Source organism: Arvicola amphibius, chromosome 5, assembly GCF_903992535.2.
Source record: "Arvicola amphibius chromosome 5, mArvAmp1.2, whole genome shotgun sequence".
NCBI classification, from domain to species: domain Eukaryota; kingdom Metazoa; phylum Chordata; class Mammalia; order Rodentia; family Cricetidae; genus Arvicola; species Arvicola amphibius.
This window is the reverse complement of record NC_052051.1, coordinates 145357611-145371488: the sequence shown is the minus strand read 5'-3', so window position 1 is coordinate 145371488 and position 13878 is coordinate 145357611. Positions and strand designations below refer to the sequence as shown.

The 13878-nt window shown below is 35.4% G+C and overlaps 1 protein-coding gene across 1 annotated transcript in view; it reads left to right on the top strand.

The window, feature by feature from the left end:
* Positions 1-13878, top strand: part of Dcc (DCC netrin 1 receptor) — a 658913-nt gene that overhangs the window by 259073 nt on the left and 385962 nt on the right. Inside the window, exons 6-7 of the mRNA XM_042055177.1 lie at positions 5205-5359; positions 7798-7918. Of these exons, the coding sequence (XP_041911111.1) occupies positions 5205-5359; positions 7798-7918 (276 nt within the window). The remainder of the gene's footprint in view (positions 1-5204; positions 5360-7797; positions 7919-13878) is intronic.

The following is a 13878-nucleotide window of genomic DNA, read 5'->3' as shown; positions in this document are numbered from 1 at the left end:
CTCCTACTCTCTGGTATCACTAAGCTCACGTTCAGTACCAGATGGCTTCCTGTGTAGTCATTTGCATTAGTCATGGAGAATTCTCCATGGGAGACAAAAACGATGGAGCTATTCAGCCATTGAGTGTTTAGTTTCTTCATGAGTTTCATTTCAGAAAGGATTATTGCCATTGTTCCACAAATAATGAATAAGTAAAGTTAAAAGACCCTGAAGAGATTGACAGAGAACTTTAAAGACTCACTGAGTTTCACCAATTTAAAATATTTCATATTTTATTCACATATTCATATTTTATTACACCCTTTATTTTTTAAAATTGTAATAAAATTATATTATTTTTCTATTACATTTTCTTCTTCAAACCCTCCCATTTATACCTCTTTCATATCTTTCAAATTCATAACCTCTTTTTTCATTAATTATTTTTGCATGCATATATCTGTATACATATATATTCTTAAAAACAAACTACTTAGTACATGTAATGTTTCGTGAGCGTATATTTTGGATCTAGCAAAGACCACAAGACCTCTGCTGATCACTACGGAATGCTGAAAGTGGCAATGATAGCATTCTCCATGGAGGGACACACTACTTGGTTATCCAATAGCAAATGCTCTCCATTCTTAGGGTGAAATGGTTACTAACAGATGGCATGGATATTTATGTTTTCATAATAGAAACTGCCTTTTTTGATTACTATTAGTCATTCCCTGGAGTGTATTCTCATTTATACCGTCATGATTACAAAAAGCCATTGTTTAGGAGGCCATAATTTAAAAGTGAGTTGGGGATATTGAGTGTCCACCCCATGGAAGAGGTTGGAGGAGGGAAGAATATATGCAATTACATATTAATTACATTTTTAAAAATTAAAACCTTACTTAGAAAGAAGTTCTTTCTCATTACAAAGAGCTATGACAACTCTTTAAAATGTATAGAATCTCTTCAATTCCAAGTAACACTGAAAACATTAATTTTGTACAGTAAAGTGTGCTTTTAAATATTAATGTTTATTATAGACCTAAATAAATGAGGACAGTAATGCCTTTATCCATTTAAAACATATTAATAAAGAAAAAACAGTAACCTATATGAGTGCAGTTCTGGTTAGAAACCATATGTGGACGGGGGAGAAAGCATACCAAACATACTAGTGGGGAAATCACTGCTTTAATGAAAACCCATGGTGCTGAGCTGGTTGCCGCTGAGGACTTGGGATCTAACATAACAGGAGAAACTTTATTGTATAATGGAAGAGAGTGAACATCAGAGAAAAATTTACCCAAATTTAAGTTTTTCTTACCCAACTCCAGGGATTGTCATTTGAAGGAATATTTAATACCTTAAATTTTGAATATAACAAATTCATTCAAGAACTGAGTCAGATTTTTTTTCTGTACCCTATGTTTGAAGAGTTGATTTTGATAACCATTCTCTTGACTACAATATTTTTGTTTGTTTGTTTTTCTAGTCATGGTTTATCTGTAGCTTTGGAGACTGCCCTGGAACTCTCTCTATAGACCAGGCTAGACCCGAACTCATAGAGATCTACCTTTCCTGCCTTCTGAGTGCTGGGATTTAAGATGTGTACCACCACTGCCCTGATAGTTATAATTTTTTAAAAACATTTAATATACTATAAGGCATAAAGACACTATAAAATCAAAATATGTTACAAAATGTGAATAATATACTTTTAGTCATGAGTTGCATTTTATTCAAAGAAGTCAAATATAGCTAAAATCAGTATCTTTCCTGAAATTGCCATAATATTGTTCATATTCGACATGTTTGTAATTTAATGGTACTTAATTTTTATTCCTCATTAAGCTATGGCTATAAGTAAGTACTTTAAAATAGAGGATTATTTTTCATGAAAGAAAAAGGCAGAGCCAAGATTATAAAAAAATAGAAAAACAGTCATGTACTCAGGACTTTGCGTGTAAGAACTTTAATCGGACTGGTAAATAGTTAGACATGAACGATTTCAGTCAACACTTGTTATAAACAACTGGGCACAGAGCAAGAACATAATGTGGAGAAGAAAAAGACAAAACCCTCATACAATTGGGGTGAAACTTGCTTCTAAGAGAATGAACAAAATTGACTTATCTAAGTATTGCAATATGGATAGAGTTTCTGTTAATACTTAGCTGTATACAAGCCATATTCACAATTTACTTTCTCCATTTTAAAGCAAGACAATCTGATCATATCTTCTTAAATGTCCATTTTGACCACTTAATAATTTGATTATTTAGACTTACTCTTACCATATTATGTTGATGACACACACACTCCCAAAACAAATGGCAGAAAACATAGACATGGACCCAAGTAGGATTACACACACACACACACACACACACACACACACACAAACATATATATAATCACTTGTTTAAATTCCCCATGTACTTTAGACAAATACTTCTATTCACCAAATATCTAATGCAGAAATTAATGAACCAGATATAAATATTTCGTTAAGAGAACTAGTACAGACATGGTATCCAATGTGATGATTAAAGCCTAAGTAATATAGGCAAACAACAGAAAAACAGTCAGAACTCAGCATATATATCTTATATGTTTGTGCATATATATCCATATATAATATGTAAGTGGTAGTAATTATTGTGGCAGTTCATCATAGTTGCCATGTTGTGGTTGCTATAGGAATATATGGAATTATCCTTTTAAACATAGGGCACTGAACTTTACCTTCAATAACGTGAGATGTTATCAAAATTGAACATGTACTTAGCTCTATATTATCTATCCTCATGAGAGACAATAAATTGGAAAATGATTCCTGCCTATCAGATTAAAGGAAAGATTGATTCTGAATAAAACTATTTCAAAAATAGGAATCACTTAAACATAGCCATTTTCCAGGAGCACTGCTGTAAAATATAACATTTTGACATTTAGAATACCAACTGGAAATTCTACTTAGAAAACATGGAAATGGCATAACTTTAAAAATATCATGAGCTACATATGTCCATGCAAAATGCACTCTCAATGTATACATTGATGTGGTATTTGTATAGATTAGGAAAGAAGGAAGCAGTAATACATTTAGTATGGGTTATACACTCTGCGTGGCTCTGTTTCTCTTTTCCTTTATAAGTATGTATTGTTTCCAAACTCTGTCTGCCATCAGTTTTAATTATTCTAAGATAAAATCAGAGGGACTTGTAGTGAATATACAGAGTAGGATTAAAACTGATCCCATTCTGGCCTCATCACCAGAGTTATTGGACCTTTGGTTTTTTTCTGGCACTATTGAAATTTGCTGTCCTCCATCTTCCTATTCAATACCGGTGACACTTCCTGTTACTTCTTCTAACTTTAGGTTGTTTTGTTCTGTTCTACTCCATTTATTTTTTTTCCTCATTTTCTCCTTATCCAGTTGCACATAGATAAATGGATAGATAGATATAACATATAACGTATATATATGAAATATTTGTTTCAAAACAGTTAATTACCTTGAGAATTTATTATTGAATATGACCAAAGTTTACAAACCTCTAAAACCTTCATATATTTTCATTATATATATTTCTTTCATATAGTTTCCCTTATCCTAGGACAGACAGATTGAAAGGCTGAAGTGTGTACACATGCTATTATTTCTAAAGAAGCTCTCAGTGCTTAAATACATCATTTCTGATATGATAGAAGCATTTCTGAGTTACTTTTCCAGCAAAATTTTAGGTAGCAAAAGAGGCAGTTACAGCAAAGTAGTTGAGAATGTGGGCAAGGCCAGGTTCTTAATTTACAAGGGGTGTAATTTTGAAAAAAATAGTTATATAACTATCTTGTAGTATAATATTTTTCTTTTAAAAATAAGGATAATACATTATGCCTCAAAGAACTATGGTGCAAATACTAAATAGAAAGAGAATGGACTAATAAATTCAACTTTGTCTTTTCCTAGTAAATACTGGCTGTTGCTTAGTAAATAATCCCCAGATGCAAATATGTATAAAACTGAGGACAGTGTTGTAAAGATTCAAGGCATATATTTTTCCTCAGAGGCACTCAATAAATATTTCAGCTGTCTTTTGGTACATTGTCAGTGAACCTGGCAAAAGAATCAGAAAAAAAATGTCATTATGCTAATAATATTATCAATATTAAATACATAATTTAGCCCTGTATACAGTGTTTAGAACAGCTCTGAGGCATTTCTTTTCATGACTTAAATTCATGAATATTCATGAATCTGAGTCCAGTCATCTAAATCAATTGCCCCAGTGAATGATTAAGGAAATAGAAATGAGTTTAGTCCTGGAGGTTCAAATATTTAGCTGCAAATCAAGACTAAGACAGGTTGAGAAAGGAAGATGGAGGTAACCAAGAAGAAAACCATGGCCTTTATACTGTCTCTCACCCTGCCTTAGTGCTTGGTAGACAGAAAGACATCTTGAATACTTAGTGTGGCATCTAAGGAAAGCTTGCTCATCCTGGTTAGAATAAGGAAAATGTTTGACAATGTGAATAGTCCAGTCATATTTAACCTTAACTCTCCTCATTTTTCCCCCTAGTTTTGGGGAACTGACCTATAAAGTGTCTAGCTAAGATGCATTCTATTGCAGTTTTCTTTGGAAAGCGAATTTCCATTATAGCACAGCTATTAGTATAAAATTAGGAAGTTAAATGAAATTAATAGTTGAAATATTATACTCAGAAAATAATAATATATACATATACACTGCAGTGATACAGTATAGTGCTTAGTTGCTAAATTTGTTAAGAAATTGACTAGATTATTTGCACTACAGAGTCTCCATAAATAAATAAATATTGATGATATTTACCATACAGGTCTTTCTGATCTCATGATCTGAATTGTCTTGGACATGTAAACTTATTGTTTTTTTTTCTTAACATACAGTTTCCTTACCTACCTTCCAGGTCAAATGGATATAAATATTTGAGTATTCAAAATGTTTATTGTGTATATATATATATATATATATATATATTTCCCAAAAGCTGATTGTTTTTCTTTCTCATGGTAAAGCACTGTTAACTGCACTGGGGATCAGAACATAAATCCTCCACTAGTTTCTGTTAATCAGCTAAGCGTTGGGAAGTGACACCAATTACATAGCAGTGTTTTAATTCAGTGGGATTGCAACACATACCCCATATCCCCACTCACCTATTGTTTTCTGTCTTTGCAGTTCCACCATGGTTTTTAAATCACCCTTCCAACCTCTATGCCTATGAAAGCATGGATATTGAGTTTGAATGTGCAGTTTCTGGGAAGCCTGTGCCCACTGTGAATTGGATGAAGAATGGAGATGTGGTCATTCCTAGTGATTATTTTCAGATAGTGGTAATTATCTCCTTTTCATATTAGTTCTGTAACCCTGGTCACTATTTGCTGTTTTTTCAACTAATTTTTTTTTTCTTTTCTGAAAAATAAGGTGTGCTTCTTTCTCATATCTTATAGGAATTGTTTAAAGACAGAAAATAATTTGTAGACAGAATTCTAGGGAGTTAATCCAGGGTGTTTATTTTTTACGAAGGAAAGAAGGAAAAATGAAGGGAAGAAACAAGAGAGGAGGGAAAGAAATAGGAAGGGAGAGAGAGGTAGGAAATACAGAGTAGAAGAGAAGGCAAGTGAGACTCAAATATTTTCATTGCCATTTCATGGGCTAGAATTAAAATTTCATGCAAGTCTAGGATTATTTTATTTGTTCAGCTTCTCAAAATAATATGCTTCTGGTTATTGATTGTTTACTGCAGTTAGGTATGCTGTCTCCCTGATTCATTTTCCATATGGAACCTCTTAATCCTATTAAGAAGTAAAGATAGTAGTAGTAACTGTGGTCTTGGCACTAGCCGGGGGTAACCATGGTATGTAATGTTTTGTAACCCTATTTTCCATTTTGAAAATAGAAGAGGAACCATAGCTCTTACAGCCCCCATAAACTCTAGTTCATATTCAGTATGCCTGTGGGAGATCATAGAGGATAGGTGCTATATTCAGGGATCTCTCCGTTACTAGCAGAATATTTGCTCATTTGAAAGAGCACAATGAGGACTCTCTGTTAGGTAGAGGCTAACTTCAAAGGTTCTGATTTCAGGCCTATGAATATATAGGAACTATAAAAACCGCTTTTTAACTATAAAAGAAGTGTGTGACTAAAGGAGATGGCCTCAGGAGCTTTTGTGTTTGAGACAAATGTGACCCTGTCAAAGGACAGCCACCACAAAGCCAAGTCTCCCAGGCAGATGGAACCAGAGTATGGTCATCCAGTGAGATCAGCACAGTCTCCCCCTGTGTCATTACGTGATCTTGTTGGTAAATGACTTCCACAATCAGACAGCTTCTGCAACTTCCATAATCTCTCAGTTGTATGCATTTTATCACACTTGATTTCTTGAGAAAAAAAAATCTGTAAACCATACCTTACCACATCTGTCACCATTTTCCATCTTCACTTTTATTTTCATTTGTTTAATTGGTTGGGTAAAAGAGAGGGCACCATTTAACTTTTGAATGCCACACCAATCCATTATTTTAAATGCAATGTTTTTTCCACTACCACTGAATTAAAAATGACCTGCCATTGGGCAGCCTGAAAAGTGGTCCATGTGCCTAAAATATATGCTACTTGCATGAAAAGGAAATTGTTGAGTGCCCTTAAGGACACATGATAAAATGCAACATTTATTTTTTTCTACAGCTTGAATAATCTTGCTCACAGCATGACTCATTACAGCCAAGCTATTTAAATGCTTCTTTTCTTTAGGTGGAAGAAAATGTGTGGTATTTGCCCTATTCACATCAAAATGTGCTTAAAAATATTTCCTGAATAGTTTCAGAAATTTGAGAGCCATTGTGTGCTGCTGCCCGTATAGTGCTGAGCTCAGATAGTAACTTAGAAGGGAATTGTTAATTAGAAGTTAGCCAACTTTATCTAAGAATTTTACATCAGTTGAAAATCGACTACAAGACACTAAACACAATTAAGAATTCCCTGTGAGGTAATATTTATCTCTTAATGACTTTAGGGGAAGTGATTTAACATGTCTCATTTACTGAACTAATTCTTGGACTAATATTGAAGATAAACTGAGTTCATATAATTAAATACTATCTCTAGATCATTTTATCATCCATCCCTGAAAGAGATTGTGCTTCAATTTATATACAAAAGGAGTTAACTTTACTGTGTTTCCACGCAGAATTGCTGGAGGCGAGAATTTTTGATTATGAACAAAAACAATATGGATATAAAAATCTGCCATGGGCTCAACTTCAAGTACCTCAGAGATTATGCAAAAATGACTATTTTAAAGAATATTAAAACATATATTTGGGCAAGTAATTACAGAAATAATTTAACCTAGACAGATACTTTCTTCTTCAGAATTTGCAAGAAGGAGTACATTTCTTTCTTGCACTCTTGTTTATTTACCTCTATATCTCCTAGGTCTAGCTCCCTTCATAAAGAGAAACAATAAGGTATTTTTAAATACTTATATTGATTTCTTCCACTCTTGTTAAAGGTATCTTTTCGTTTTAACATTTAAATATGTAGGATGTCTAGTAATGTGACTATACATCTCTTGCAAATTAGGCAGAATTATTAAGCCCTGAATTAAGAAAGTGAAGAGTGTATAATACTTCCCCACTGGCATAGGGCCTATAGCCTAGATATCCTCATGGTTTACTTTGTCTTCTGTGCTCTGTGTTTGTTTTGTTACCTTGTGTTCATTCTGCCTTTTATAAAATATCTAATCTGCTTTTCTTTTTCTTTCTAGGGAGGAAGTAACTTAAGGATCCTTGGGGTGGTGAAGTCAGATGAAGGCTTTTATCAGTGTGTGGCTGAAAATGAGGCTGGCAATTCCCAAAGTAGTGCCCAGCTGATTGTCCCCAAACCTGGTAAGACATGGGACTTAGAGTCATAATTGTGTTTGGCTTTCTTGCAACATCCACATGGTTTCCTGTGGCTCAAAGTCAGGATGAAATTATTTATATAATCAGGGTAGACAATTGTGTATTTATGATATATTCCTTCTAAGAATTTTTTATTGGATCTATCGTATTCCTCCACCTGTCACATAAATAAAATGAAATCTGAACCCTATGAACATTAGGACTTCTACTTTCAAGACAACAGATTATTATTGTCTGTCTATTTTTGGCCAACTTTTGTTCCCAATATTCTGTGTCAAATACATTTAATATCTACTACTGCATGAGGCTCATGTGTTTTACATGCAAATTTGATTTTGTGTACATATACACACATGTATACATGTGTAAATGTGTACATAGAGCTAATGCATGAATATTTACACCATTCTTGCATCTGTGTAAGTTGCAGGAAAAGAGTTGGTACATCCTCCTTGTACCCATTAGAACTAAGCAGAGGCCAAAGACCATCCCTAGGAGCTTCCCACAGGATTCAAGTATTGCCTGAAGTTTTGAAATATGTCTAACTTTACGTTTTGGTGGGCTTTCTTCTTTCTTTAGATATTTCAGTAATATAAATACCAAGAGATACAGAGAGCTAGAGACAGGGGGTGGGAATTTGGAATGATGGCAAAATTGAAAAATGAAAAAGATAATGTGTATTCTGGCTAGAAACAATCTGGTGCTGTTTACAATGCAGAGATGAAAAAGAAGAATCAATAGAGAAACGAGACTACATTTGTACCCTTGAAAGGAGTAAGGGTGAATCAAAGCTGAGACTTTCTTGGTAAAAACCCATCGCAATGGGTCCTTTCCTCTACCAAATGAGAGAGACACAGTCAAGAGTGAAGTTAAGCCAGAAGCTAGGGCAGAGGTTAGGACCTAGTATAGAGATGCCAGTGAAGGAGGTCTCTGAGAAAAACAAATGACTGTGCTCTGAAGTATGTGCACACATGTGTTCCATGATGGTGGACTTTGAAGAGCATATATTGAAAATAAAAATAAAAAATGGATTTTGTTCCATCTCAGCAAGATCTTTCTTCCCTCTCTGACCCTATGGAAGCTCCAAGAAGACGTCAAAATCAAAGTCAAGGGGTTAAAACCACAGCTGCCATTAGGGATACACTGTTGCTTGTTTCCAGTCACAGAACTACTCCGGATCAGAGGATAAGCGATAAACTTACCATTACTTTAGTATTTTGATTAAGATTGTATTAAAATATACATGTGTTTTTAAGTGTGTGTCTGTGCTCGCTTGTGGTCTGTGTTTATGTTAAATTCTTTATTTTATAAGATTAATTTGTTCGCTTGATTCTAAATATCCAAAGATATTTTTTTAATGTTTTAAGATAATTCAAGGGCTAGGTGATTGACCTGTTATTCAAATACCAAGAAGACATCTCTGATAGGATGGGTATAACAATGGATACTGGGAGAAAAATTAAGGTGCCTTTTTTTTAATTCCCCATAATTCTGCTCACCCAGTATACTGACTGTAAACATTGGATTGTATGCACTCCAGAAAGCTCCCTTTCAACAGTTGCTGGTATTGTATTGTAATCTGCTAAGATCCTGGTTCATTTAGGTATAGGAGTTTGTAAAGGAACCTAGGCCTCCTTTCCAGCAATGTTATTTGTCTCTGAATTAAAGTCAGTTTAGGGTCATCTTTATGATCTGAGTATAGAGTATTGTCGGGGACATTTTGGGGCAACGTCTTTTACATTTTTTGTTGAATTAGGAAAAATTGGCAGGAAATGAAAACAGAAATCCCAAAACATGAGAGACTATTACTATGACTCTTTTACACTCCCACCATAAGTGATGAATTGCTTTTTCCTGGCTATTTAATCTAGTCTTCAAATAATGTCACTCTAATTCCTCAGAGATGCAGTGTGCACATCTGTTTGCACAGATGGTGGAGAGGCCAGCTATAAATATAAATTAAGCAGTGAGGTTGACCATGGTGTGAAGAACATGGCCCTATTTAAATTTAAACAATAAATGGTCAACATACACTTTGAGGCACATTGTGGCCCTGCACAGCCCAGCTGTTCAGCTTTGGAGTGCCCATAGACTTATGACTGACAGTTACTCTTGGCAACCATAGCAATCTGCTTCTCCCTGAAATGAAAACAATGACCCGTTCAATGCAGTATCCATTTACAAAACCTCATGAAGCTTGCCCAGTCTTTTACCTATAGTTATCTGATTTTGTCCATCTTGAATAATTAGTGACTTGGGTGTTGAAGTAACATAATCTTGAGTAAAGTAAGAAGTTGATGATGCACTTTTCATTTCAGACAACAAATTTGGGGGGAAATTATTGAAAATGTGTGTATTGCAAAAGATGAAACATGTGATTTTTATTAAATAGCTGAATGTTCACTAAATATCCAGTGGGTAGCATTTTAGAAATAGCTGTAGTGTAGGATGCTCCATCAATAAAGGTGCTTGGTTGATATGGTCACAATACGTGCATGGTGCAGACTGCGTGATTTCTACCTATCAGACACCTTTCCATGGGCAGGGGATGGCCCCTTCACATTTAAGAGTTTAACGAATGCCAGGATCATTGCACAAACAGTGTCACGTGTACATTAAAACAGTTTAGCTTCCTTCTTTACAGCACTTTAAGAGCTTAATAGTCTCTTTTCAGAACCGATGACAGAGTTCTATTTCTGGTGTTGCTGTTCATTTCAGTTAGTATTTTGGGGATGGGGAGAGCGCAAAGGAGGTTGATACGAAGCCTTTTCTCCAAGTGAAAGAAAATAGAGGTCCAGTTCCACTACTTAGTAAATAAACCATCCCCCCAACATGAGTAAGTGTCTTCAAAATAAAACCATTTTTTCAATAGCTAGAGTTGCACATAAATTAACAGGAACAGGATCTTCCTTATATTGTTAATCTTGATAAATTATAATCCAGCTGACTCCTGAGTCACCATCTACTAAACTGGAATGGGGATGAGCATTTTATGACGAACTCTATATAGAGCTATTGGGTGTAGATGCTAATAATTATTCTGGGCCAGAGAGAAGGGAAATGGGGAAGAGAGAGCATCAAATGATAAATGAATTAGTTACTTCTAGTTACTTATTATGATTCTAGCTTCTGGGATGCACTCAATTTCTCCAGAGTGCCCTCAGTAATTCAGTGGAACTAACTTTCCAGTTAAGGGTTGAGGGTTGTAGGATGAACAATATACTTATCACAGAAGATTATATGATCTGAAATGTAATATCATGATTATCATGGGAAGAAATGATACATACCTCATATTCTACCTAATATAAAAATACAATGGGAAGAATCCATGGAATCACAAATAGAACATCTTTTTAAAAGCTTTGAATGTATGGGGGCTGTAGAGATGGCTCAGAGGTTAAGAGCATTGCCTGCTCTTCCAAAGATCCTGAGTTCAATTCCCAGCAACTACATGGTGGCTCACAACCATCTGTAGTGGGGTCTGGTGCCCTCTTCTGGCCTGCAGGCATACACACAGACAGAAGATTGTATACATAATAAATAAATAAAATATTTTTTAAAAAAGATTTTTAATGTATTGGGCAAACTATTCAAATCAAAGAAGAAAGAAATAGAGAATAGAGTCTATACTAATAGTACCTATTTTCTAATGTATGATTTATTTCTTCTCTCTCAAATGTGGATAACAATGTAGAGTTTCACTGTAGTAGAGGAAATAAATTGGTTAGATATTAAGAAAAATGAGAGCTTTAACAATTACCTGTCCCCCCTTGGAAAGGTTGCCGATTACAAATGATATTGCATTTTAAACATTTTATTAAGGTAGTATATCATATAGCCTAGAATTAGCAAAAATATTTTGCCTGGTCATGAGCATCAACACAAAAATCAAAAACCTGTGGCATTTCTCTGTGAATTTGTTGCAAATCAAGATACAAGAAATGTGGGAATACAAACAGACAGGAGCTCTATCTACATGAAAACTGTTATAACGACATGTCAACTCCAAGCCATGATGGTGTATAATTCTCAATGCCGGTTTGAATAAATTATTAGTAAATCCACAAGCATTTTGTAAAACACTGAAAAAGTGTACAATTAATTACAACTCTATGAGGTATGTTAGAATATATTTTTCAGTTTAATAATGCCTACACAGCTATACAGAGAGCCTATAACTAAAGATTGGACATGCCTTAATCATAGTAGCTCCTCATTGCCAATTAAGATGAGTCTCTCTCTCTCTTAACATGATAAGGGACTCCACAGTGTAAATGCTTAATCATAGTTAGTAGATAACCAACTTTTTCCTAGGACTCAGCAACACAAGTTAGAAGATGATTTCCATGTATTACAAAAGTGTATTAGGAAACCAACTCCCAGACACTGTCCTCATAGAAAATAAACTGTTCATTGAAATGACAATATCCCTCTTCCAAGTTCTTAGGTTGAGTTCAAACAAGGAAAAGTTTAGCTTGACATTATAAAATAAATTCAGATTGTGATTATACCACAGAGCACAGCATTCTTAGGGAATTGTATTTTATAAATAGTTAGCAATTAATTCTAGCCAAGGAGATACAGGATCATTTTTCAAAAAGAGTTATTAAGTGAAATTATTAGCTTCATCATACATGGCCCTAAATTTCAATAATTAAAATTCTATGTTTTGCTTGCCTTGGTAGAAATGAACAAAGAAAAAATTTGTGCTCACCATCCTTCCCCCAAGTCTCCTGTTCCTGTCAGAAGTTCAGACACTCAAGTTAACTATTTTCCTAAAGGGCACATTGATTTAGCACAATTTGGCTTATGAGCCTGCAGTAGTCATTTAAAAGAAGATCTCACCTATTTCCTCTTTCCAGAGATGGAAACTTGAGGGATTCACTCTGTCGAGCTGGAGGCCAGATGGAGAAGGAGAGCAATGAAAGAGATCTTGATACGTGGGGTCATTTTGGGGTTGGGAAAAAACCTGGTGCCAGGGAAACTCCCAAGAGTCCAGAAGGATGACCCCAGCTAAGACTCCTAGCAATAGGAGAGGGAGCCTGACCTGACCTTCTCCTGTATTCAGATTGGTGACAACCTTAGCTGTCATCTGAGAGCCTCATCCAGTAGCTTTTGGAAGCAGATACAGAGATCTACACCTAAGTACCGTGTCAAGCTCCCAGAGGGAGTTCAGTTGAAGAGAGCAGGGGAATTGTGTGAGCAAGTAGGGTCAAGATCATGACTGGGAAACTCAGAGAAACAGCTGACCTGAGCTAGTGGGAGCTCAGTGACTCTGACCCGAGAGATAGGGAGCCTGTATGGAACCCATCCCTATATGTTCTCTGCATGTGAATGACAGCTGTTCAGCTTGGTCTGCTTGTGGGGTCCCTAGCAGTAGAATCAGGACCTGGCTCTGGCACATGAACTGGCTTTTTGGAACCTATTCCACATGCTGAGAAGTCTTGCCCCGTCTTGATGCATGGGGAGGAGCTTGGCCTTGCTTCAATTTAATATGCTATGCTTTGTTGACTACCGTGGGAGGCCTGGTCCTTTCTGAAGTTGGGATATGGAGGAGGATGGGGGAGAGTGGGAAGATAGATGGGAGACGGGAAGGGAATGGGAAGAGAAATAGGAGGGGAAACTGTGGTTAGTATGTAGAATAAATGAAAAAAAATAAAAAAGAAAAAGAGACTTGTGCATATGAGTCCTCTCCATTCTTATTTGGCTTACATATGCTCAGTTGGAAACACTGAGAAGGCCTATACTTCAATAAACAGATTCTTAGGTGACTGTCAAAGCTTTCCAAGGCTCCGTCTCCTCAGTTATAAACTGTATCACAGAATCGATTAGAATGTTAATGAAGGGCCTAAGAGGATGGCTCTGTTCATAGAACACTTCCCTCAGAATCATGGAGACCAGGGTTTGAATGCCCAAAAGCTACACAAAAATAAACAAGCAAA